This window comes from Cydia strobilella, chromosome 5 (assembly GCF_947568885.1).
Source record: "Cydia strobilella chromosome 5, ilCydStro3.1, whole genome shotgun sequence".
Taxonomy (NCBI): Eukaryota; Metazoa; Arthropoda; class Insecta; order Lepidoptera; family Tortricidae; genus Cydia; species Cydia strobilella.
The window spans coordinates 1,879,048-1,905,965 of record NC_086045.1 but is presented as its reverse complement, the minus strand read 5'-3'; the positions used below and the strand labels follow the sequence as shown (position 1 = coordinate 1,905,965).

The 26,918-nt window shown below is 36.3% G+C and overlaps 1 protein-coding gene and 1 non-coding gene across 3 annotated transcripts in view; one reads left to right on the top strand and one right to left on the bottom strand.

The window, feature by feature from the left end:
- The first annotated feature begins 206 nt into the window (after window positions 1-206).
- The window catches only part of LOC134741280 (neprilysin-4-like), an 88,293-nt gene continuing 61,581 nt past the window's right edge, over window positions 207-26,918 (top strand). For both annotated transcript variants that reach the window (XR_010127871.1, XM_063673995.1), the window contains exons 1-2: window positions 207-409; window positions 22,828-22,880. Coding sequence is in view for 1 of the 2 variants with exons in the window: in XM_063673995.1 (XP_063530065.1) it covers window positions 398-409; window positions 22,828-22,880 (65 nt within the window). In the remaining variant the exon portion in view is untranslated. The remainder of the gene's footprint in view (window positions 410-22,827; window positions 22,881-26,918) is intronic.
- Window positions 15,517-15,588, bottom strand: Trnai-aau (transfer RNA isoleucine (anticodon AAU)). Its single transcript has one exon. It is a non-coding gene; the product is annotated as a tRNA-Ile (tRNA).

Below are 26,918 nucleotides of genomic sequence, written 5' to 3'. Positions count from 1 at the left end.
TCTTCTATTTATTTTAAATAAGTCAAATACCCTATTACTTATTAAAAAAAACAGATTTTTTTTTAAATGATGGGCCCGTGAGGGTTGGCGAGATCTACAACGCAGAGCTTTCAAAACAATAACGGCGATCTCAGCCGCCGGCGAGTCATAGTGTTGTTTGGCCAGAAGGTGAAGGTGCAGGTAATGCAGGTCGATGTACGCAGTTGGAGGGAAGCAAAACTCGCGAGCGCTGCTGTCAAACGCCATTGCACCCGCCGCCGCAGCCGTACGCATGCGCGGCATTTTCGCGCGCGATCTTCGCTTATGATATTTTTTAGTTTTTTTTTAGTTTTTGTTTTTCTTTAAGTTTGCAAAGTGAGTAAGAGTTTTGTGCGTGTGTAGACTGCAGTTTTGAAAAATGAAATATAAGGTACGTGGGATTTATAATATGCAATTAAAATTAATTAAGTGATATTTTTTATTATAAAAAATCGGGGGCTAAGATAATTAACTCGATATAATTTAGTCAAGCAAAGTTGTTGTCAAGCAAATCATGTCAGTAGAAAAAGGCGGCAAATTAAAAAAATGTAGGCGTGAAGGAATATCGTCCCATAGAAAATTTGAATTTCGCGCCTTTTTCTACTGACAAGTTTTGCTTGATCAACGGGTTCATGGGAAAATTCGACTGCAACTTATTACACACGATATGGCAACGTTTTTATTTAGGAATTTTTATACTTCAATTTTATTTCTACTCGTATTAAGTTCAATACGCTTTGACTGACTAAATAAATAAATAAATCACACTTTAAGCCTCATTTGCTATTGCATTGCTATTTTAAAGTCCTAAAAATTTTACACAAGAAAAAAGTATAAAAGATGATGTGGTCATTTTTGTTTTACAATACAGATTGAGTCATATAGGGTTGATTGACTAAGCAATTAACAAAAGACTGAAAGACGGTTACCCATAGACATAGTATTTATACAAGTAGTTATAGACGCGCCACCGAGCGACCGGGGGTGAGAGAAAAAATATTCATATAAAATTTGGGCAGCATAGGATTTTCCTCTTTCACTCTTATACATTTCGGTATTTCGCCATCGCCTCGTGATAAGGACAAAGCATGGCATTATTTTCTCTTTCCTCTTATAGGAATCGCTAAGACTATCTTTTTCTATCAAAGAGTGTCAGGCCCTTTCGGTTACCGGTTGAACAGTTTATTATCTCTCTCCAAACGTCGCCGATAATGCGATTTACAGCAGTTGATTGAATTCGTTGCTCCTACTTCGCCAGCAATTATCTAAAATCGCGCATTTGTTGCAAGGTCTGTATCTATACCTAGAAGCCTTAAGCCTTGGTGACGGATGCATGATACGACAATGATTCTCATCAACCAACTGTGACCGCTGTTTTTACTAAATATTACGACCTCTATCAATCAGGATGCAGCTACTGAATTCTATTGTATTTTAATATCTGACATGTTATTGCCTATGAACAGCGAACAACAAGTATATCGGCTCGAGATCTTTCATTTACTTTGCCAGTAGAAACTGATACTTGACTCCACAGTCAAACTAAATAAAGTTTTGTGGAGCTTCGTTAAATTGTATTTTTAACATTTAATTATAATAAATAAAATAAAAAAGGCGGCAAATTTGAACAATGTAGGCGCGAAGGAGCGATCTCCCACGCGAATTTTATATTTCCCGCCTTTTTTACTGACAAAGTTGGCTTGCAAGAGTATAATCTTGTAATCGGCGTAAAACAATTTAAACTAAAATCTCTTTAATAAAATTAATAAATATAACTAATGCCATTAATAGTTAACTTAATGTATAAATGTCATGAGTATTATAAGATTAATTACATAAAATCATTACATTAATTACGCGACAACATAAAACTTATAACTATAGAATAAATTACAACTAAATTTAAACTAACTAAAATAGTCCCCCAGATCTGAACCCTGCGGAAGGGTGCCCATAATGCTGGCATTAAAACTTAATTAAAATGAAACTTTTAAGCAAATATTTATTAAGTGAAGTTAATGTATAGGGAAATTTATGTAAAACATATTTTGCATGTTTTTTTTAAAATATCTATAGATGTCAATAAAAAGAGCTCTGAAAAAAGTGCCTTTAATTCATAAAAACTTAGGTAGTTAATTGTATCATATGGCAATAATCTCATTAAATGTCTACACGCCCGCAAACGAGGTAGATTAGATTTTTTACTCTATATAGTTCTAAAAGTAAGTTTTCCTATTGTATATGCCTAAAAATTCCTTGTTAACGTGGCTAAAATATACGTGCGTTTCCGTTGCTAGGGAGGTTTTGGAATTATACTGAGCAACTTTTACTATGGGACCAACCCCGAAATCGCGAAAAATAATTTGGCTCCTTCATACATTTTGGCTAGTCCATTTTCTATGGGAGGGTAATTTTTTTTCGCGATTTCGTGGTTGGTCCCATAGTAAAAGTAGTTCAGTATAATCCAAAATTCTCCCTGGCAACGGGAATGCACTTATATTTTAGCCACTCTGTATAGGTAAAAGCAAGTACTTATAAAAAAAAATTTGTCGGCGAGCCTCCTGTTTATAATGTAACAAGTTTAAACAGGGCTGTAATAATAACAAGTAAAATTCAATCATGCAGTTATTAAAGGAGGCCATTGTTACTGACGGTTATTGTTATCTCATATCATAAACATATTGTACTCTTCCATGATGGTTATGTCACTTGAACGAAAAATTTAAAAACTATTAAATTACAGGTATCCGAATTTAATTTCCTAATTGAATTTAATTAATTGGCTTGGGGTCTTACAGAACGGACAAAAGTAGTCATCAGTCAGTAGTCCTAGCACGAGTAACCGTTTAAAGATGTTGAATTCTCCAGTTCATCGAACTGTGAATTTAGGTTTTGGGTGCGAGCCACAGATCCTATCTCCTGATGTCCGATGTTGATCGATGGATGTGCATTTTCACATTGACCGATCCGATATCGGATGTCGGATACGACCTCAAAGAAGTCAAATGTAGAAAAGTGCTTATTTATTCATTCATTTAGGTACACTTTTATTCGCGACATCATCTGCGTAAAATAATTATTTCGATTTACCAATTTCATACTTAATTCCCACCCCCTTTTCACCCCCAGAAGGTGATATTGGTCAAAAGAAAACATAAATTCAAAAATAACCTTAAAAATAAATAATAATACCTTACTGCTACGAAGAAAACTACTACGGTACTCCGTAGTAGTTTTCTTCCTAAGAGTATCGAGTATCGTCCTGAAAGTTATCAGACATCCGATATCGGTTCGGATTTGGTAAGTTTTTAGTATTTATTTTTAAGTTAGGTTTTTTAGTTTTAGTTTATTTTAATGGTAGTTTTAGTTTGATATATTATTAGTTTATAATTATTATGTTATTTAAGTTTTCATTAACAAATGCATATCGGATTGGAAAATGTGAAAACGCCCTGAGCGATAAGGAAAGTTTGCAGTACCTAAAATACTTTAAGGGGCTACCTGAGGTTTTCATCGATTTTTGACAAGTTTTAAATAGTATCTCCTACTTTTGCACTACATATAGAATTTTAAGACAAGCGGCTATCGGTTCTTCAATCGTTTATCTCCATTTTTGTCTACCGGATTGTGAAAAAAATGAATACTTATCTATTTATGATTGTTTTAAACATTGTCTAAAAAAACACTTTTTTCGTATCTCGATTGCTGTGAAAGATCTTACTTATACGAAATCTACATATTTGGGTTCGTCTTAGACGTCTCTAAAAATTTGTCTAAGGTTTTAATTTTAAACTAATTAACACAAAAGTTATGGCCAGAAAACCAGTTTTTTGGCCTAAAATTGTTCAACTTTGATGCCAAATATTTCGAAAACAATGAACTTTGAAGTAAATATGGGATACTATATTGCTAAAATCCGTCACTGTTAATATGATAAGCTACAAAAAACATTAGAAAACTAAGGGATTAAAATCGAAGGTCATTGGGGCATGGGATCCCCTTATAAGTATTTTTGTATTACCGAATAAAATACCTCTTTGGAGACGCTGGTCAACAATTCATGTGATGTGATTTCGGCAAAAGTATGTGGGTTCAATATATCAATACTAGTTTGCTGTGGCATTCAGGAAATAGCCAATTGAATATTAGCTACCGTCAACCGGGGTGAATAGGGATGGCTGGGGTGAATAGGGACAAAACTTAAAAGTTGATTTACCTAGTTAATTTCTTAAAAAATATCAACACAAATTGTATATACCCTTACGAAATATGACGTGTAAAAAATTGTATTATTTTTACCAATAAATAATCTGAATCTGAATCTGAATACAAAACCTACGATTATTTTCAATCGAATGATACAATTTGTGTGGGTATTTTTTTAAAGAAATTCTTAGGTAAGTTACATTTTAAGTTTCGTCCCTATTCACCCCAGCCATCCCTATTCACCTCGGTTGACGGTACCTACTTTTAACTAGGAAATTTTAAGTTTATTTAGTTTTAAACTGAAATATATGTCATACACTAAAGAAAAAGTGACCAAGTCTACGTCTACAGGCCGGTCCGGCGGTCCTAGTTGGATACATGGCGGCACCATCTCTCTCGCTATACCGTAACTCAGTAAAGGATTCGTATAGGAGGAGCAAGCACGTAATCGTCCTTAGAGTTGGTAAAAGGCGCCTAGCCTTTCAAAGATAGCATACACCAGAGAATTTGGGACGGGTACCGCCGTGGCCGGGTGGTCTAGTGGTCAGGACGTTAGCCGCGTAAGCTGAAGACGCGGGTTCCATTCCCGCCTCGGCCACCGGTGGACTTGGTCACTTTTTAACACGCTTTTTTCTTTAGTGTATGATATCTATTTCAGTTTACAATTTATATATAGTAGTGTGACTACTTAAAGAAAAACACAACTTAAAATATTTCATAAAATAATATGATATGTTCCCTAGTTTTATTTAGTTATTTTCACAATTTGACATTGCAGTCCCTGCAGTTTTCGGACTATAGTTCTGTTTGTTAGGGTTCCGTACCCAAAGGGTAAAAACGGGACCCTATTACTAAGATTCCACCGTCCGACTGTTTGTCTGTCCGTCTGTCGCCAGGCTGTATCTCATGGACCGTGATAGCTAGACTGTTGAAATGTTCACAGATGATGTATTTCTGATATGATAATAAACTATTTGTATTATTTGTATTGTATTTATAAGTTTTATAACATACATTAATTGGGGTGTGTGAAGTCCCCAATCCGCATTGTGCTAACGTGGTTGGACGTAAGTATATATATGGTCGTGATGATGATACAATCATTAATTGCATGATATAATATAATTTCATGAATTTTCTAATGAATGCCTGCAAAAAAATAGCAGTATGGTATGATAGCCGCTATTCGGCTGAATTATGTCTTGACCTATAAAAAACTATGTAACATCTGATAACTACCATAATTCACGCAAATAAACGATATTCTATTTTATTCTATTCTATTCTAGATTTGCCGCTACTGTATTCCGTCGCTGCATTAAAATATTCTACATGATAAATGGTAATTCATGACAAATCGGTTGGTAAAGAAATGCGGGGTCGTCGGTCGAAAACAATCAGTTTTGGCGTGGGCAGATACTTTAAAGCAGAGCGATCATCTTATCCAAATATTTTCAAGCTTTACCACCGTAGTGACAATGACTGCAAGTCATGTCATGTGTGTCAAAAGAAACCGTAAGCGATTGTTGTCGCCGCGACTGTCCTTTTGAATATATATGAGATCAATGTAACTGTATGTTTGTCCATTGTTCCGTGGACACGTGACAAGATCTTGAGGCCAATTCAAAGATTTGAACTTACAGAATTGGTGTCAATTTGATCTTATTTTAATAAACTCGCTACCGTAGAATATAATAAAACCACTCAATTATAGTATAGCAGGTATTATTATAAACTCAATTATAGTATAGCAGCATTATAGCTTTACAGGAGCCGGAGGAGACATCTCCGCTCCGCTCCGCCTGTAAACAGGCAGCCTAAACGGGGAGGTTATTGTTCAAAATATGTATTTTTGCTTTCAACGTCAGGTGCATACAGACCATTGTTTTTTTTACTAATAATAAAATTTGTCAGCTCGCTAAAAAATAAATGGGAGGTCAAAAACTTCATATTACCTAGTTTGACAAATAAGTTTGACCTCTGCAGCTCGATTGCCAAGCTATGAAGAATTCAAGGGTAAATTATAACACCCGATGAGCTCTGATTGGAATGTTTAAATTACAGTTAGTCACTCATTGTGCATCGGGAGGTACATTCACCTTTTGCAACCAAAATGTTGTAGGTTATACTTGCGGATAATGCTCTGAGAACATAAATTAAATGGGCAGACTTTGGACACAAAACTTCTAAGATTCAGTAAATATGAAAGATAAATGGAAACTGGCCACTTCGGGCGAGATTTTCTACAGCTCGCAATTCTCAACCGATTCCGATTACGAATATTGTGAGTTCGCTTTGATAATGACTCGTGTATTTTTAATTTATTTTTACATTTTTTAAGCTTATCGCGAGGTCTATCGCTCACAGAGACACTATTATGTATAACATTCTATAGCTCGCCACCGTTTTTCGAAGAAATGTACTATGCTGTATTTATTTAAACGTAATTGAAAGCTTTGGTGGAAATAATGTCGCATAATGGTAGCCTCAGGCCCATATTATACAATACAAACTGTACCTCAAGGGAAAAAACGGAACCCTTGAGGTAAAGTTGACGTAATATAAAGTGAGCCGAATTTTTTCAAATTTGTTTGAGAGATGGCTCACTTATATTACTTCATCCTAACTTTGGTCGACAAACGCCAAACGAAAAGAAGAGAAATTGTATCGGGATGACAGATGATATGAAAAGTCACGTGACTATTTCCATATAGATTTAGATTTAGATTAATTTATTTCTCAATAAGTATTAAGTACATGTTTCTATTACAATCGAATATGAAAATGAATACATATTAAGATCGTCAATATATAATAATGTACAATTAAAGTATTTATAGAATACCATTGTTTATATTTATTTATTTATTTAATCTTTATTGCACAAAAGAAAATACAAATGTACAAAAGGCGGACTTAATGCTACAAGGCATTCTTATACCATTTGTTTCGTTCGGCGTTTTCTATAACTGATTGTCATCTTTGCTAAGACCCCTATGATCTATGATTGCCTGATGCATCCTATGATTGCCTCATTCTAATAGGGTTGTCACTTTATACCAAAAGTGGCATACCTAGCAGTAAAAGCAATGGGCTTGCCGGTAAAAGCTCGCGTCCTTGCATAACTGATGCGCTCACACATCCTCCCATGATTTCCACATTTCGTAGGGTTGCCGACTCGCCACATTCTTTTACACACTACAGTTTTTTTAAACATGTTATAGTATAGCCACTATTTTTGAAGTAATTTTTAGTGTTCCGTGCAAAACTTTGTTTTGACAAACGGAACACTTATTTTTGTAGAAAGTCCTCTGAAAGCCAATTTTTACCAAATGTCTTATGTCTTCATCGTTTGCCAAATTTTGCAATTTACTTAAGGTAAATAAACTGGTTTACAAAAAGGGCTTAGTCAATTCGTGTATCAATGTCCTATAATATTAGTAATTTATTATTTATACAATGGTGTCAACCCTAAAGGCACGCCTTGACTCATCCTAGGTCGGCACTAACCCGCTGAGTTTATTGACACGATTATATTAGAATATACCTAGCTAAATGTCATCGAAATTGAAGAGGATGTAAATAATTCTAATATATATCTAATAATGCGGCCAAATGCGAGTTGGACGCGCGCCGAGGGGTTTGAGTTCAAACGTAGATAGTTCAAAAGTTTTTGACGTAATAACGTCTTATAAATCGATGAAGACCGGTAGCATGCACGAAAAAGTGTCACGTTGTGGACAGATCCCCATGGTAACGTTGTGGTCAGATCTCCATGGTAACGTTGTGGTCAGATCTCCATGGTAACGTTGTGGATAAATCCCCATGGTAACGTTGTGGTCAGATCTCCATGGTAACGTTGTGGATAAATCCCCATGGTAACGTTGTGGTCAGATCTCCATGGTAACGTTGTGGTCAGATCTCCATGGTAACGTTGTGGATAAATCCCCATGGTAACGTTGTGGTCAGATCTCCATGGTAACTGTTAATTTATTGAAAAATGTGTATTTTTCAATTAACTCCTTTTTTGTATTATAAAAAATAATAATAATTCATGAATATAAATTAATTCAATTCATAAATAAAAGTGTGCAATTTTTCATCAATGTTTACTTATGACGTTATCACGCAAAATTATCGTCCGTAAACCGACTTTACAACCGTATTTTTTTAATCGAAATTTGTAACATTAGGTATGTAATAAATTGCGACAAATGTTTTATAGATAGTGTCTGGCCGCCACCGCACCGACCACTGACACTACTAAAAATACGTGACCGAAAGATTCGGCAGTCTTTTGGCCGAAAACGAAACCTTCGGCCGAACATGGAACAGAAGAATATTTTTTCGCGATTTCGGGGTTGACCCTATAGTAAAATTTGTTCAGTATGACCTACTTATATATTCATCCCCTCAGCCCACCCTGTATATGTGTCAAATCCAAAGAAACATAACCCACACTTTTCCAGCAGTTGAAACCATTATTAATCTGCGGGCTTATAACCTCATTAGGCTTGCGCTCGCGCAGCTAATAGAATGCACAGATAATGGCATATTAGTTGCACAAGAGTTACGTCGGTGACACTCCGCTGCGCCGGAGACTATTGTTACTTCAACTTCCTAGGAACTGGTGTCGAATTCAATGAACTTTTTTTAATCAGCAGTTTGTTGCAATGTGTGGGGTGAAAATAGTCTAGATTCTAATTAGTACGGTTTCTTAGCCTCAACTATGGTCCCATCCGGCAGAAAGCACGAAACTTGGCATGCATGTAGCTTTTAGGTTTATAAGAATAAATAGAAGTAGAAACACGCCGAGAAGTTATTGTTTCCTTCCGTCCACTTTTATACCTCCATTTTTAGTTCTTATAAATTTTTATGTAAACTGTGAAAGATACAATAAAAATGTCTAGGAGAAGTTTATTATCCATAAAATTCTCTACAATATTGTCGTTGGAAGTATCTATAGATAAGACTTTTAATTTTCAAATTATGCTTAATTTCTCCTTGAATAGGGGATAAATGCAACCTAGTGTGTAAATTTCAAGTTTTTAGCTTTTGTAGTTTCGATGGCGCTGCGTTGATGAATTAGTCAGTCAGTCAGGACACGTGCATTTATACATATATATATATATATATATAGATCATGCGTAGGTACAATATTACAACATAAAAGCACTCTAATGTAGCAAGTTTTTATAAGAATACTATTGCTAATGTAGCAAGTTTTTCTTTGACATCTGCGAAAGAGATGGTCAATTGTCTCAAACTAGGCCAACCTGCGGTAATAGAGTTCTATGGATGCCACTGATAGACCTATACCAAGGTATAGCAGGTTTCCATTTCGTGAGCAATCACACTCACAATGTATATTGTTCATAACGTTCGTGCTAAAAGTAGGTAAATATTTATCTAAAGACCTAACCGCAAAAATACCGAGGCACGTCGTGACGGAGCCAAGATTCCTCGAGATTATCGATTTGTTTACTATGGAAATAACCACGGATGGGTTATAGGCATTCTTAAGATCATGACATGTAGATTTAGTTCGTTTACTATATGTACTTTATTAAAAGAGGATAAGATTAATCAGGTAGGTATAATTAAGTTAAGAGCCTTTAAATTAAACTAAGCCGCAGACGGACGGGTGGACGGAAAGATAGCTGGGTAAACAAGTTTCGGGAAACCCGGCGTCTTTTCTGTGAACATTACAAAAGTTAGATCAGTACGGTTTCACTCACTATAATGCGACTAAAAATAGTTCGATTATTACAAAAGTTAACGAATTGGATAACAATTTTCTAAGTTTTTCTTCATACAGATTTAAAGTAGGTTCTAACATGTCGATATGGTCGATAAGGATAAGGATACAGTATGAAAATAAGGCTTTGTAGTCCTATATTTTTACGATGTCCACAGGAAAGTTGCATAACCTTCATACTAAAAAAGTTTTTTACCCGAGTATTCCGTCATACCCGGGTCCATACTGGTTCCTTATTGACTATGAAATCAGTATTAAAAACCGGCCAAGTGCGAGTCGGACTCGCGCGAAGGGTTCAGTACCATTACGGAAAAAAACAGCAAAAAAATCACGTTTGTTGTATGGGAGCCCCATTAAAATATTTATATTATTCTGTTTTTAGTATTTGTTGTTATAGCGGCAACAGAAATACATCATCTGTGAAACTTTCAACTGTCTAGCTATCAGGGTTCATGCGATACAGCCTGGTGACAGACAGATAGACGGACAGACGGACGGACAGACGGACAGCGGAGTCTTAGTAATAAGGTCCCGTTTTTACCCTTTGGGTACGGAACCCTTAAAAATGGGTTCCAACATAAATACTTTCCTAATGCATAAATACTTTAAAGTTATTATTGGTAAGCATTTAAACCGATTAAGCGGTTCACTGCACCCGACCGCAGGTGAAACGGTGGATTTCCAAAAGAAACCTCAAGTTCAAGTTAAACGCAATATCGGTTAACCAACGAAAGCGAGCCCTTTATCTTAATCCGAACGAAATATAATATTTTGTTATATAACATAATTATTACTATTATTAGATAGTTGCGAAATCAAAAGGGAACACGAGTTACGTCATTCGCTGTTTTATTGGTAAAAAATACCTATAATCCATACTAATATTATAATTGCGAAAGTCTGTCTGTCTGTGTGTGTCTGTCTGTGTGTTACCTCTTCACGCTTAAACCGCTGAACCGATTTAGTTGAAATTTGGTATACAGATAGTTTGAGTCTCGGGAAGGGACATAGGATACTTTTTATCCCAGAACTCACCCCTCAAGGGGGTGAAAAGGGGGGTGGAAATTTGTATGGGGAATCTATAACCGCTGAACCGATTTAGATGAAACTTGGTATGGGGATAGTTTGAGCTGTGGGAAATGATATAGAATAACTTTTATCCCCGAAATCATCCCTTAAGGGTGTAAAAAATGGGGTGGAAATGTATAGTGTGGACCAATTTGGGGGTGAAAAAGGATGGATTAAAAAGCAGATTTGTTTAATAATTAAGGTACCCAAATTACTAATTCCACGCAGACAAAGTCGCGGGCAAAAGCTAGTACAACATAAGTGTCTTTCTATGGGAATATTTTAACAATTGTATGATTAAGCGTAATTTGTAGCCTCGATTGGGATACCGAATAGAAATCTATTGCATTTTGCAAGTAAGCCTATGTAATAATACAATAATAGTTATTTGTGCAACAAGAGAGGAAAGTTGGTTTTTCTTGCGAGTGTTTATTTTGAGTCCCGAGAAAGCGAAAGATTCTGAGTTAGAATCTTGAGCGTAGCGAGGGACTCAAAAACAGGAGATTTAAAATAACTTTACTCTCGTGTTGCACATATAATTTTTCACCTCAGTAGTGAGAACATATTAAAGGTTTAAATGTATGTCGGATTACACAGAATAATACAGAGAAACAAAAAAAAACGAATTCGTAATAGAAGTATAAAGTGGCAGTTCATGGCCTTCACTAAATTAAAAAGCTACTTTGTTTCACTCTCTGGAGTGAGGAAAGTCGCACTTTCGCATACGTTCGTTCGTTCGTTTCGTTTCGTTTCGTTCGTTTCGTGTTGTAGTGACGAAAGTAGGCTTGTTCGAGCTGCTGAGGTGAAAAGTAAATTGTTTCGATTGTCTAGGTTTAAACTTTATGTATAATACCGCTAATATAGTTTTAACTGCTCGTACCTACCACGTCTACATGCATGGACATGCAATCATGGTGTTATCCACATAGCGCCTGTATGTGAGGTATAATTATTAGTATGTAGCCTGTGGTATAATATACTATTTTTTTATCATTGTTAAGACAAAGTAGCTTCTTATGTTAGTTGGCTTTTAAACTGAAATTTACTCATTCATTTACAACGAAAATAAAAACACATAATAAAACTCACTAATACATGCCTAAAAAAATATACAACTGAAAATATCGCTCAAATGGCGTAATGGACTTTTTCCTATGTCCCTTACGTCGTTTTACTATTTTACGTAAATCGATATGTTTAGAGAAAAGCACGTGCGGACAATCGTGTTTCTATTTCCCACGACCGCTTTTATCTATTGTCTAATGATTCAATGAAGGTAGTTGAGTTTTTTAAGGTGGGTATTTACGCAGTTCGATGCTCACGCAACATACGTATCCTATATACATTACACTTTTAGATTTCACACAAACACACACATCTCACTCCCTCCTCACAACAAGCTTACACACATACAAGTTCACACTTCACACTCCTCTTTTTCTTTTATCTTTATGTTTAATATAATTATGTAATATAACTGTAATGACCTTGAACCCTGCGATACAGGCCATGCCTAGTGCGGGGTTCACTGCAATTTGCCTGTTGTTGTGTTGTTTTAATTAATTAATAAATAAAGATAATAATATCTTGAATGTAGAAATAATTGGTTGTTAATTAAATTATATTGTCCTTTACTTCGGGCGATGTAATCATAAAAATGCGAATATTATAAAAAGGAATGAACTGTCGCCTGCGGTATTTCCGGACCGATACGACCTTCAAACCTTCAAGAAAAGAGTGTACTTCCATCTTAAAGGCCGGCAACGCACTCACAACCTCTCTGGTGTTGCGGGTGTCCATGGGCAGCGGTAATCGCTTACCATCGGGTTATCCGTCTGCTCGTTTGCCTCCTATATTATAAAAAAGGTACTTTACAAAAATGAAGTCGCACTAACACACAGCTAAAGTGTTTTTTTAAAACTGAAATCAAATCAGAAAATAAATCTCCATGTAGTGTAATTATAAAACCTTAACCTACGATTTCGAATATCGCCTTTCGATCTAAAATAATCCCCCAACAGTACGAAATTCATTATGTAGAGTCCGTTTCTTGCATACGAAGCTAGCTTTGCGTCGATTTGAAATTGAACATGACAAAGTGTGGGAGTGTCATTCGTCATAAATTGACATTAATGATGACATTCCCCACTTTATCGTTGCCAATGCCATGCAGAGTTAGCTTGGTTAAAAATACCTAATAATATATGAGCCCTTAAAAGTAATCATTAACATTAACATTCCGCCATTCGATCATTGACGACCGGTCTGGCCTAGTGGGTAGTGACCCTGCCTATGAAGCCGATGGTCCTGGGCTCAAATCCCGTTAAGGCCATTTATTTGTGTGATGAGCACAGATATTTGTTCCTGAGTCATGGATGTTTTCTATGTATTTTAAGTATTTGTATATTATATATGTCGTTGTCTGGGTACCCACAACACAAGCCTTATTGAGCTTACCGTGGGTGGGTCTACAATTTGTGTAAGAATATCCCTATAATATTTATTTATTTAACATTAACTCATTAGCGCCTCATAAACATTCATTCGTCGCTCTGCATTTTCGTTCATGCGTCGTGCGTACATCTATAATTTATTTACTTATTTATAGAATTAATTCACCTTTCTTAAACCTTATATCAAAGCCATAAGACCTACAACAGTCAGATGTGTTTAATCTATCATTTGTGTACATAATGCGTCTGAAGACGTGTTATTTGAATCACAGTCATTAGCAAAGCGACACTTCCCAGGGAATGAAGACGTCGCTTGAATAATACATTCGCCATGTTTTATGTAGCTCTTAATTGCTGTCATTACGGATGCATCTGCATTTCTGGTTCGTATTTATAACAACACAACTTACATTGAAGGTACGTGGTGTCGTAGTGAAGATTTTAAGGTTAAGACTCCTGAAGGGGTTTGCATTTATCGTTTAAGTTACACAAACCGCCGCCAAAAAGTTGCTCTCATACAATCAAAATTACGCTCTTATTTTGAAATAAAAAGCTTAAACAACATGAAATTTTGCATGAACAATTGAACATTAACGTAACATATTAGTACATTACTACAGAGGCCGGGAAGGAAGGGGTTGCCGGCCGAATAGAATATACGGCCGAACGTAGTGAGGCCGGATAGTTATGAGGCCGACAACCCGTTTTCACGCCGATGTATGTATAGTGCTTTTCTCAAACCCGGCTACCATCCCCCCACACAGTCCTACCGCTCTAATGCCATAGAGCCCAAGTCAGGTTAAAAAAAAAAAGTTTTTTTTCTAATAGGCGTATTAGCAGAATGTCATAAACGAACCAAAAAGCAAATATTGCTTATAGTTTTTTTTAATGGCTGAATGCCATGATGCTGTGCCACAATTATATGTGAAATAGAAATTAAAAAAAAGCCACTTCCCGGCCTAGGCCCTGCAACTTTGTATGAAATTGCATTACAGACCTCTCGTCTAGCCGCGCCTGAAACGTGATACTTCCCAGTCTAATATAAAGAACGTAATATCAATATTACATAGCATGTTTGAGAAAATCTACTTATGTTTACTTTTCATTGTTAAAAATGTTTATACAAAGAATATTACTATTAAAACTTTATTAGACGAGTACACAGGTTGGCGGACACGGGCAGCACGGATATTGGGAGCCGTAGCGACTTGCCACGACTAGGTATTCGCTCATACGTCATTAGGCGGGTATAATAAAGTAAAGGATGAGTATAAAGGACCTATGTTTCATGTAGATCTAATTGCCGTCACGGATGCCATTCGACATTAGCATTTCTTGTTCGTATCCGTATTATACGGTGACGGTGGAGGATACTGTAGGTTGTGTTATCTTATCAACGTGGTGCGTTCCGCCAGAAAGTTAAAACGTTTTTATTTTTCAAAAAGAGTACTTAATTCCCTAAATGATTTAACCTGACTAAAATATTTAGCCTATTGCAAAGCTCCTAAATATAAGTAACCTGAATCCATGCAATATAATAAAAATTAAAGCTTTATCATTATTATTTGAACGGGTGTCACTTACGCCAACTCATATTCAATCACATTTGTGTTTCGTATTAACATACATAATTGAATTAAAATGCACTACAAAGACACTTTTGCGACATATCGTTACTGTAAAAGGCAAAAAGTCTGTGGAACAAATTGGGACATATTTAGGGTTGTCAACTGCAAATGTTTTAATTTAATCAACGGCTAGTTGATGAAGTTTTTTAGCGAACAATTGGCGTTAATCAAGACGGAGGCTGTAAAAACAGTGAATTATTTTTACCTATAAAGTGTTGGCAGTGTGGTCGTGATTTATATGGCCGTTGTCCATTTACCATAGGCGGACAGTTACTTTCTTTCCACCGTTAATACCGTCAATAAAATATGACCACCAAATCTTACCACACATGTCGATAATGTATGTATGTGTATGTATGTATGTATTAAAAGTGGAAAAAATCACTGTCTCGGGCTTGGCTCGAACCCGCGACTCTGGATCATTAGCCCATCGCTCTGCCAACTGAGCTACCGAGACTTCACTCGAGGACAGCGAATACTTCTACCATGTGCGCCTTAGAGAGGCGCCTAGCGACATCTACTGTAAGATTACACTTCTTGTATGGCTATCGGACCTTCAAGTCAAATTGGAATTTATGGCATCGTTTGCAGACATTTCTGCTTAATACAAAATTAATTGATGTTGGTAATGATCATAATAATGAACTTTAGAAATTAGTTGAAGTTTTTCTTCTATTTGTATCAAGCACAATGAAAAACAAAGGTCTTCCTCGCGACATAACGTCGTAGTTATCTCCAGCGATCTTTTAATTGCAGATAAAAACTGTAAACAAGCCCATTTTCTCAATTAACAGACTATTATAACGATTCTTATTGTCTATAGATTACTGGCTTGAATGGAGTAATTGTCTTTACCAAGACTTCACGATTTATTTTTAGTTTTATGTGTTGTTAGTGCGAGCTATTTTTATTATAAACATATATTATATAAAGAATAGCCTGCCATTTTTACATTATTTTTATATTTAGTGCAAAAAAGTTTAAACAAGCAATACAATTTTAGAATCGTTATAATATTTACTTTAAGATTTTGATGTCACGACATTTCTTAGAATATATGTATTACGAGGACTCCGTTTTTTTTAAACTACGTCGGTATAAAAAAAATCGGCGGTATATTTAAAATGCATTGATAGCATGGTAGTAATACGCTATTATTTGTTATTTTTAAAATGTATTTAGTAAAAGCCGGCTCAAAAAAAAAATATAAATAAAAAAATTTGGTTTTCTGTAAAGTCGGTTTACGGACGATAAATTTGAGTGATAAAGCTATAAAAATGTCACGTCACGTTACCATGGAGATCTGTCCACAACGTGATACTTTTTCGTGCATGCTACCGGTGTTCATCGATTTATAAGACGCTATCACGTCAACAAATAAAAAACTGTTGAGTTGACAACCCTCGATAGCGCCGGTGTAAATGGAACGTTACATAATGGCGGCCGATAATACACGAATAATGTGCATTTACTGTTCTCACCGCAGAACGGAAAAAAACGCACTCTCATCTTAGGCAAGCCTTGTCGATATCGATATCGATACAAGACATAACAAGGAGGCCTATTCTGATTGTAATAACAGGTTGTGAATTTGATCTGGATTTTCTAGTTGAAGAAATGTCACTTCTGACATGTCCATAACAAATCCAGATCAAAATCATAATCTGTTCATAAATCAGAAAATGACGGAAGATGTAGCAAGAATAATTGTGATACGTTTAAATTTATTGGCATAATCAGTATCGTATTCTGTAGTAAAAAAAAGTAGAAAAAGAAATATTTTGGAGGCGATGATTGTCCTATTTGTACGACCTGAGTTTTTTGTGTCATTTCTTTCTTTTGTACACTGGACAAATTTTAACTGTTGATTTTTTTTAAATAAAAAATCTATACTATGCAGACGATAATTTATTCAGTGCACTTTTTATAGTACTTTTTTATATACTTTTATTTTATTTTATATGGAGGGTGATTTCTGGGTCGTGATCCAAGACCACTTGTTCTGACTCTGTAAATGATCCACATTATCATATATGGTAGCTAGTATTTGATTCAAAGGTGATTAGTTATTTTTTTTTCTTATTTTTCAGTAAAATTAAGCTTATACTAAGTAATAATGGTCACCCTCCCTAGAGTGACGAAAGTGCGACTTTCCTCACTCCAGGGAGTAAAACAAAGTAGCTTTTTTAATTTAGTAAAGGCCATTAACTGCCACCTCATACTTCGGGGTCTATTACAAATTCGAAATACATTTTAACCTTTAATATGTTCTCAATGGGTAATTGTGTAAGATTTTATGATAAACTTCCAAATATCATCACTGAATTGTCTGTTAATTTTAAAAAGTATGTAAAACGTAAGCTTATCTCTAAAGCCTATTATAGCACACAAGACTACATGAATGATGAAACACTGTGGGATTAAGTGTGATTGAAAATAATTAATTATTTACTATTATGTTAATAATGATGAAATTGATAGTTCAATGAATACCTATATTTTTTGACATTTCGATTTTAATTCTAGAAAGTTTCTAGACCAGTATTATTTTATACAATTTTTGTGTTTGACGATCCCTTTGTGAAATTCTTATTATTAAGTTTGACATATTATAATAATTCAATGTTTTTAAGAACAATAATAACTGCATCAATGAATTGCTCTGATTATTAAGGTAATTATATTATATTTGTAAAACTTGACAATTTTAAAGTGCTTGTTGCTAGGCCTATTTGAATAATAGTTATTTGTTATACAAGGGTGCAAAGTTGTATTTTACCCGCGAGTGTGGAATTGAAACACGAGCAAGCGAAAGGATTCTATAGTTGAACCACGAGCGAAGCGAGTGGTTCTAAAATAGAATCCTGAGCGTAGCGAGTGCTTCAACACACGAGAAGTAAAATACATTTGCACCCATGTGTAACACAAAACTTTTCACCTCACTATAGCGAGGAAAGTGCAACATCCACAGGCGTTAGATCATCTTCATCACCAGTGATTCCAGAATCACTAATTTTTTTACGATATTATAACAAAAAACTCTGGAAATTCTGTATTTTTACGTGAGAAGTTTTAAGTAAAAAATTTGTTGACAATGTTGGCATTTCTGACGTATGAAATGTCAGTGATGCGTTTTGAAATTGCATCGACTCAACTTGTGCGTTCAGAACTATATTTAACATCATTATTAAAAAACAAACGTTTCTTATGGAACTTTAAGGTTTATTACATAAAATCATTAAATAAAGCTAAATTTGGTATTTTTATTAGATTCTCAAACCATTTGTTTAATGATAATTAATATCGAACGAATCATTATTATGAGCGTTTTACGTTTTGTTATCTGTCAAGCTACTTAAACACGCTCCATCCAAGGTCAAATTACTTTCCCCACTAGTGGATAAAATGCGTTTTTCCCCGCTTGTTTTAAAGGATAAAAGACGGCTTTCCGAGCTAGTGAGGGGAAAAGAATATTATATTGACTTTGACTTTGGCTTTGCTAACTGCATGGTATTTACAATGATAAAGCGTGGCGATGTCATCATTACTGTCACTAAGAAAATATGGCAAAACTTCCGTGAGACAGACATATTAAACCTATTAATAACGGGCTCCTGATGACGCTCCTCGGTGCGGAGTGAAACATGTCTAGCGTTTTCGACATAAAATACGTGAGTGACCCGTTATTAATATGTTTAATAAGAAAATATGGCGTTTATAACGACCCTCCCTCACTTTGCAGTTATCGTAGACTAGACCGACTCTAAATAGGTACTGAAGTGATTTTCATCACTAATTACTTCGATTAGGCCAGCGTGTTGCAAATCCGATCAGTGGCAGTGGCGCAAGGAGTGTAGAGTAAAAATATTGCACATTTATTTCACTTCTGTTTTTAGTTGTTTTATATTTTTACGCAAAGATTGGCAGTTTCTTGTTGTATATTAGGAAATACTATAGTATTGTTTATCTTTACATTATTTTAAGTAGATCAATTGTTCACCTTTAACTTAGTTTAAGACTAACAATAATGTTAGGTATAATGATGAAAAAATTATATTCCCAGTAAGCCTATGACGTTTGCGCAATCGAGACGAATTATGCGATTTAACTTGAATGTGATTATGTAATAAGTAATTTAGAAAACAAATGATCTTGCAGATTTATCATCACAGTTCACTGGCTGCCATGCAATCAAGTATGCATGACTAGTTCTCAAAACAATCGAGAGTGCCTAATCCTATACTATTAAACGAGAGAACAATATTGGCAAATATATATTTGTGAATCAGTTCCGGCCTTTACAAATTTTAATTCAATTCAATTCAATTTATTTATTTAAGACAACACTGGCCCATAACGGTTAGTAACAATTAAGGTTAAAAACTAAGTGTTAATGACGATTACAATGTTTTTACCGTAAGTGACGATTTGCCATTTTTGTTAGTGTAACGTGCTCTGTTATATGTTATCCCGATTAGTTTTAAATAATATTCTCAAAACTAACTAAAACAATAAAATACTTAATAGAGCGGTACTGTCATAGTAAATTTTGTAACCACTGTAAATTCACTGCCATCTATCGACATACTTTAAAACTAAAAATTAAGATTTATAAAAATACGTTAAAATGTATTTAAATATGGATAAATGATTTTTTTATTTGCATTAATTATTTTTATATGATTTTGACCCATGTTCTTTAACGGATATGCGTTAAAATTATAAATAACAAACGAAACCAAACGAAACGAGGCCAAAACCTACTCTCGTATAGAGGGCGTTGACGGTTGACGGCGGCAAAATTTGATTCTCAATCAGATCAGAACCGTCAACGCCCTCTATACGACAGTAGGCCAAAGCTAGTAGCGCCCTCTGATCGAGAATCAAATTTTCGTGATTTTCGAGGCACGTTTTTCCTTAGACTGTATCCATCTATTACGGAGTTATATCTATCTTTGCTTAAACTAAAAATATAATGTTTAGGTTACCAATTCAATGAAATTTAGATTGTGGTATTTGAATATTGATTTGACATTATGCATGATAGCTCACTAGCATCAATGTATATCTGTATGTATATCTTAGCACCAGCTAGATGTTAAATTAATATCAAATTAAGATCTAATTTGTAAAGTTTAATTGCAATTCAGTCCAGAACTGTCTCATTTCAAACATAGACCGAGAGAATCTTTGTCTTAAGGTCCCTCCACACTCGTGCGCGAATTGCGGCGCGAAGCCGCGAACGTGAGTGTAGAGTCTAGTTCGCTAATCAGCGAAATCGACTCTACACTCGCGTTCGCGGCTTCGCGCCGCGTAGTCTGGAGCGGGCTTTACACTTAGCATCCAAAAGAAAAGGATGAATATAGTTTTCCTGGTTTTTACTGACTGACAAGTTGTGTTTGTCAGACTATATGTTCCGCTATGCTATGGGTCTCGACACTTGAGGTCTCGTAATTGGTTCAGCTCGATATACTCGACTATATTATCTAAATGTTTATCTATGCAGGCTTTAACTCACATGGTTAGCTGATAGCTTATCTCAACCGAGGATGAACAGTCGATGTTAATTTGCCGTAAGCGTCACTAGCTATTATGACGTCTTTACAACGGTGTTGTAAAGACATGTACAGTCGTCATCAGATATATCGGAGCGGTCAAGGCGCTCACAAATATCTGAACACGCCTCTATTGTCAAGGCTTTAGAGTGCGTGTTCAGATATTGTGAACACCTTGGCCGCTCCGATATACCTGATGGCGACTGTACATGTATAAACAAAGTGTTAGGATCCGTACTACTGCGGCTGAGAATACGTTTAATTTGTGCTATAGATCCATTTATGAGCAAAATCGTTTTTTTAATGATTTCTGAAATAAAAAATATGCTATAATTGGCACTAATCAGTTTTTCTTATTTCAAAAATGTGCCATATCCGCATTTTACTTTTACTGTAGGATAATTACACTGTTAACAGAAAATTATTACAAAAATTGTGACATATATTATCCAAAACTTTGTGTCAATATGTCATGTCATACATTTTACGTTTAACATTTACTCACCAAAAACGGACATGGCAATAATAAAAATGCTTTTATTTCATGATTACCACTATATTCAAAATATTTGTATGGTACCTACTATTCAATACATTGATTTCATGTAACCAAGACACATTTTATTAGTAACACTTACAAAACTAAGGGGTTAGTAGGTAGGTACAGCTAGACTTAAATTTAAAACTAAATAACACTAACGGGAGAATGCAATCCCTCGCAGTGTGACAAGTAGGGACCTAGGGACAGTCAACCCTGTCCGCTATCAATCGCAGAATGCTGTTGGGTTGGGACTGCCGCGCACCCGGCGCACCAGGGATGCCGCGCGTGCAACGCATGGTAGTGTAGAAACTAGAAACAGTCCACGCGAGCCGCCGCGAACATCCCTGATGCGCTACAGAAACGAGGCAGCCCCATCAACACCCGAAACGCATTGTTGTACTGGACCCTAAGAGCCCCATATGCCCGTTGCGAATACTGAGCCCACAGATTGCAGGTGTAGAGGGAAGTGCAAAACGCCCTGAACAATGTAACTTTCGCTTCTTTGGAGCACCTTGCAAATCTGCGAGCGATCATATTCGCCCGCCCGACTATAAGTTGTACCTAAGCGTATGTGCCTAAATCAATCGTTTTAATCAAAGGAAAATGGTATTAAAGGATTCACACGGAAACTAAACTTTATTTTCAAGGGTAGACTCCAATCAAAACCTTAAAAGGTTAAAAAATCACGAAAACATGTCCCATTTTTCTAATCGTAAAGTTTCATTACCTTGAAGGAATTAACAGCAGCAGGCATTTTGACGGAGCGCGTCACGCGCTGAATACGATCGCAAAACTGTCAATAATCGATGAATGAAGTAGTTTTTAGGGTTCCGTACCCAAAGGGTAAAAACGGGACCCTATTACTAAGACTCCACTGTCCGTCTGTCTGTCTGTCTGTCTTTCTGACGATCTGTCCGTCACCACTGTCACCAGGCTGTACCTATTTCATGAACCGTGATAGCTAGACAGTTGAAGTTTACACACATGATGTATTTCTGTTGCCGCTATAACAACAAATACTAAAAACAGAAAAAAAAAAATATTTAAGTGGGGCTTACATACAACAAACGTGATTTTTTGCCGTTTTTTGCGTATTTGGTACCCATCGTCGTGCGCGAGTCCGACTCGCACTTGGCCGGTTTTTATAAAATGGTCTGATAATTATTCCGGTGTTTTGTGCAGAGGGGAAACGACATCGGACTAAGTACAAATATAATCTATTATCACAATTAGCGCTCAATCGGAACTAATGTAGCGCGACGGCGCAGTTCAAGGACGGCGGAGAGATTCAACTTCGGTTGCAACAAGTCAACGTTGGTTAAGAGGAAAGGGGACGGCCGTTTCTCCATACAAACGAAGGCCCCATTTTCCTCTCTAGATAATGAGGCCTAGAGATGGTCGAAGAAGCCTAATCTTACTAAGGTTGCATGAACTCGACAAATTTCCGGATATCCGCCAAGGCTAAACGTAGCCGCGTAAGCTGAAAACGCCGGTTCGAATCCGGCCTCCGCCACTAGATGGCTTTTTCTCTTGTTCTTTACTACCTACATATATATTATGACATATATTTCAGTTTACAATTTTATTGTTTTTATTTCAGATCAAGGATGTGGAAGCAGAGGCGCCGGCGGCGGCCAAACTTGCTGAGAAACTGTGAGTTGACGGACTTTCTCTTCTCCTCCTCTTCTTCAACCTAGCGTTTTCCCGGCCTAACGCCAGGATCCGCTTTCCTACTCAATCTTTTCCACTTTCTCTTAAGGAGCCCACTGACTATCAGTCCGCCGGACGATATCGGCCTGTCAGTTAAGAACAAAAATTTGATAGTCAGTGGGCCCCTTTATAGTACCTAAATTTAGATGGCGTTTAAGGTTTCGTCAGATGGCGTTAGATGGCGTTATTTTAGGTGCTTTATTTCTCGTTTTGACTTATGTATTTGTAAGAAAGGGATAAAAGATAAATTAACTAATGAAAGCTTGTAAAATCCGTCAAAGCTAATTTTGCACCAACTTGAACAGAACAAAATGAGGGTGTCATTATAATGATGATGATATTACCACATTTTGTCATTGCAAATGTATAATATGTATAACTATCATGAAAAGTACAATCGGTAATAAAAGTTCGCGCTAACATTTTTCTTACATAAATATATCGAAAGGTTTCTGACGTGAGTTACCGTTATGGGCACCTCACGCTTACGAGTTAAGAGTAATAAGATAAACGAAGTACAATAAAGATGAGTAGGTAGGTACAACAATAGACTTACAAATGTTACTCATTTACACTTACCACTTTACATTCCTAGCGATAAACGCAGACAAATCTTAACTTAGCTTAACACGTTTCTGTTAGGTTCCATTGTTAGGAAATATCTCTATCTACACACATATCATAAACCCTCTATGTTGTGTTCAAAAACCGCAAATTCCGGCCAGCATTAAGACAAACTATTTTGTTAGAACAAATTTCTTATCTGTGATAATGTTATTATTGCGTAACATGGAGACTATATAAAGGAGCCAAATCTCTATGTATGAAAAGTGTCCATCAAAAAACAGTAATTAGGCGGCGCCACCATACACCGAAATACTACCAAAAACAACCTACGTAATTTGGTCGGGTTATTTATTGCCTTATGTCCCAGAGCCTAACTAGCGCCACCGGAGAGATTAGGAACTATTATTTAAAGCTAAAAGCGATCACTTTTGCAACAATTCTGCCTTAAGAGATTGGCATCCTTTCTATACCATCCATAATTGCGTAATAGTCACTTTGACATCGATTTAATAATCACATTCATATCGAAAATCTGAAAAACAAAGGAATAGGGATTATTACGGGAAAAACTCTGCGTAGCGGGCGCCGGCGCCAGTACCACAATCTGAGGATCTATCGTGAAACAAGAATATTTCTTTATCTAACATCTCTGTCACTCTTGCATATTCGAGCGAGAAAGAGGCAGACAGCGAATTTTCGGATTCGCGTTTTCCGGTAGTTCCTCTGCACACTGTAAGCAAACCGCCTTGATGCATCAATGTCATATTTTATTATCTCTGAAAACTTGTCAAAAACCTGTTAAAGGTACAGTTACTCTATATGGTTTACTAAAAAGGCTAGTGCTGCACTCTGGTGGCAGAACATTGCAGTAATATCCCCTATAGATTTTACGTCATTTCTACTTAGTATCAGTCGAGAACACTCTTAGAGCGTTTTCACATTGTTCGATCCGATATCGGATATTGTATCCTACATCCGCGTAGTCAGGCCGCGGGGGCGCGCCCGGGCGCCGTCTTTAGCGGTCACGCACACTACACCAAGCATTATGCCTACACATACGCACACAAACAAATATTATCGGTCCGACAGTTGACGGGAGACTCCGACATGGCTGAGTTTATCGGAAGCGCCTATCCGATATCGGATGTCGGAAGGCGCCTATGACTAAAACAGCTGCAGGAGAGTGCCATTGGCATTTAGTCCGCCATTTTGCGTTATTTATCGTTTTCAGTAATAATGATTTATTAAATGCAAAAATAAATACAGAGAAACACATATATCTTATATTTTACTTCCTTCCGACATCCGATATCGGATCGGACAATGTGAAAACGCTCTTACCACGACAACGTTCCTAGCGATAAACCCAAAGCTATTTTAACGCGTTTTTATCAGGTTCTTTTGTTAGAAAATTATTAATTTATATATAGTTTTCCTGCTTTATTTCGTATAGCCAACGTGCCAATCGTTAACGCTCCGTAGCGTATCGTAGTCATCTCTCTCGATCACTCTTCCACACTAGTGTGACAGTGACAGTTGCGTTTCGTTCGCTACGGAGCGTTAAGGCCGTTTCATCGGTTTGCCGCTATCACTTTCACATTTCGCGAGAAAGAACGGGAAAGACCATGCGCGCCAAGTGTCAATTTTGATTGAATTTTGTCGATTTTTATTTATTTTAAAAACGTTGCCTTACAATATCGAAATCCGAAAGCGGTAAAATTACTATTTAAGTTAAGATTGTCTTTTCTTCTTTTTTTGTTTATAGTGTCACATAACAAATAACCGAGTAAAGTTGGATTAAAAGTCCTAGTTAGAGGTTACATTGGGAATTAATTATATCGAGCGAAGTATTATAATTCGTGTATCGGAAGCTTATAAATTAAAGATAGTATAATCGAGAACTACATATATTTTTTCCACGTCTACGAATATCCACGTCTCCTAGAAAAATATGATCATATAAGGAGATTTTTCGCCTTCTAGCTCAGGGAACCGCCTTAACGATTGCTCGTTGGCTACGCACCCTGTGCGTTTTTTTTTAAAGAGATGTATAGGGGTTCTTCAAAAAAGAGTGTACAAGTTTTCAAAGAGTCGGCAACGCGCATGTAACACCTCTGTGACCGCTTACCGTCAGACAGGCGGTATGCTAGTTTTTGCCACCAACGTTTCATTGTAATGTGTTGACGGTATAGTACGTGTCATAAACCGATAGATACATACATACATATAATCACGCCTATTTCCCGGAGGGGTAGGCAGAGACCACGGATTTCCACTTGTTACGATTCTGAAAGAGGTATGTCCTCTTTCGCTTCCTTCACTTTCATAACATTCCTCATACACGCTCGCCGGTTTAGGCTGCTCTTGACCTGGCCTTTCTCCAGGATTACCCCAAACTGATCAGAGAAAGTCCACCGAGGTCTACCTCTTCCAACTCCCGTTTCTACCTCTCCCTTATACACTCTCTTGCAAAGGCCTTCTTTAGTTCTTTCACTCATTCTTTCCACGGGTCCAAACCATCTTAACATATATAACCAATAGATAGGTTAGGATATGTTCGTTAGGTTGCTTTAGACGCCCGAACAGTCCAGAATTAAAGGCTCCGTTGACTCAATGAACGAGACAATGATTTTCACGAATCACGATTCACGATATGCCTAGGAATTTCGTGATCTGCCTGATTTTAAGATCGGCCGCCGACATATAAAAAAAGAATAACTAGCTAGATTTCACGGTCCTCGGCGTTACGCAACGCTGCAAGTGAATCTGCAGAACGACCGTATAATAACCGGGTTATGCTGGCTCCATACTGCGTCAGAATAATTTTTTTTTTTCATATCTGGCTTTTACTCCCTGCAATTTTGCACAGAGTTAATTCGCCAATGTCGGTTAAATAAATCATTATACTTGTCGCGGCGACTGATGATCCCTATGACAGATCATTTTTGTATGGAGTAACTGTCAATGTAAAACGTTTCTAGACTTGAGACTGATAACGTCTTATAAATCGATGAACATCGGTATAGCATGCACGAAAAAGTGTTACGTTGTGGAGAGATCTCCATGGTAACGTGACGTGGCATTCTTATGACGTTATCATCCGTAAACCAACTTTATTTAAAGAAAAGATGTTGTTTTTGGTAACACATTTCTTTATTTAGAAAATGTAACTATTAAGTAATAAAAATGCGGTAAAAACCTATTTTGTCAATTTTTTTTTTCAAATTAGGTCTATCCAAATCTCATCTCTCTGAATCTAAAGATAAAAGTTTTTCTTTAACAAAAACAAGCGATTGTAACCCTAGCTTTATGTAGTGGGCCAAGGCGTATCTTTTGATTTTAATATTTTCTCATGGAATAAATCGACAATAATAAAACATACATTTTGACAAGTTCATTACACGTAAATGTAGT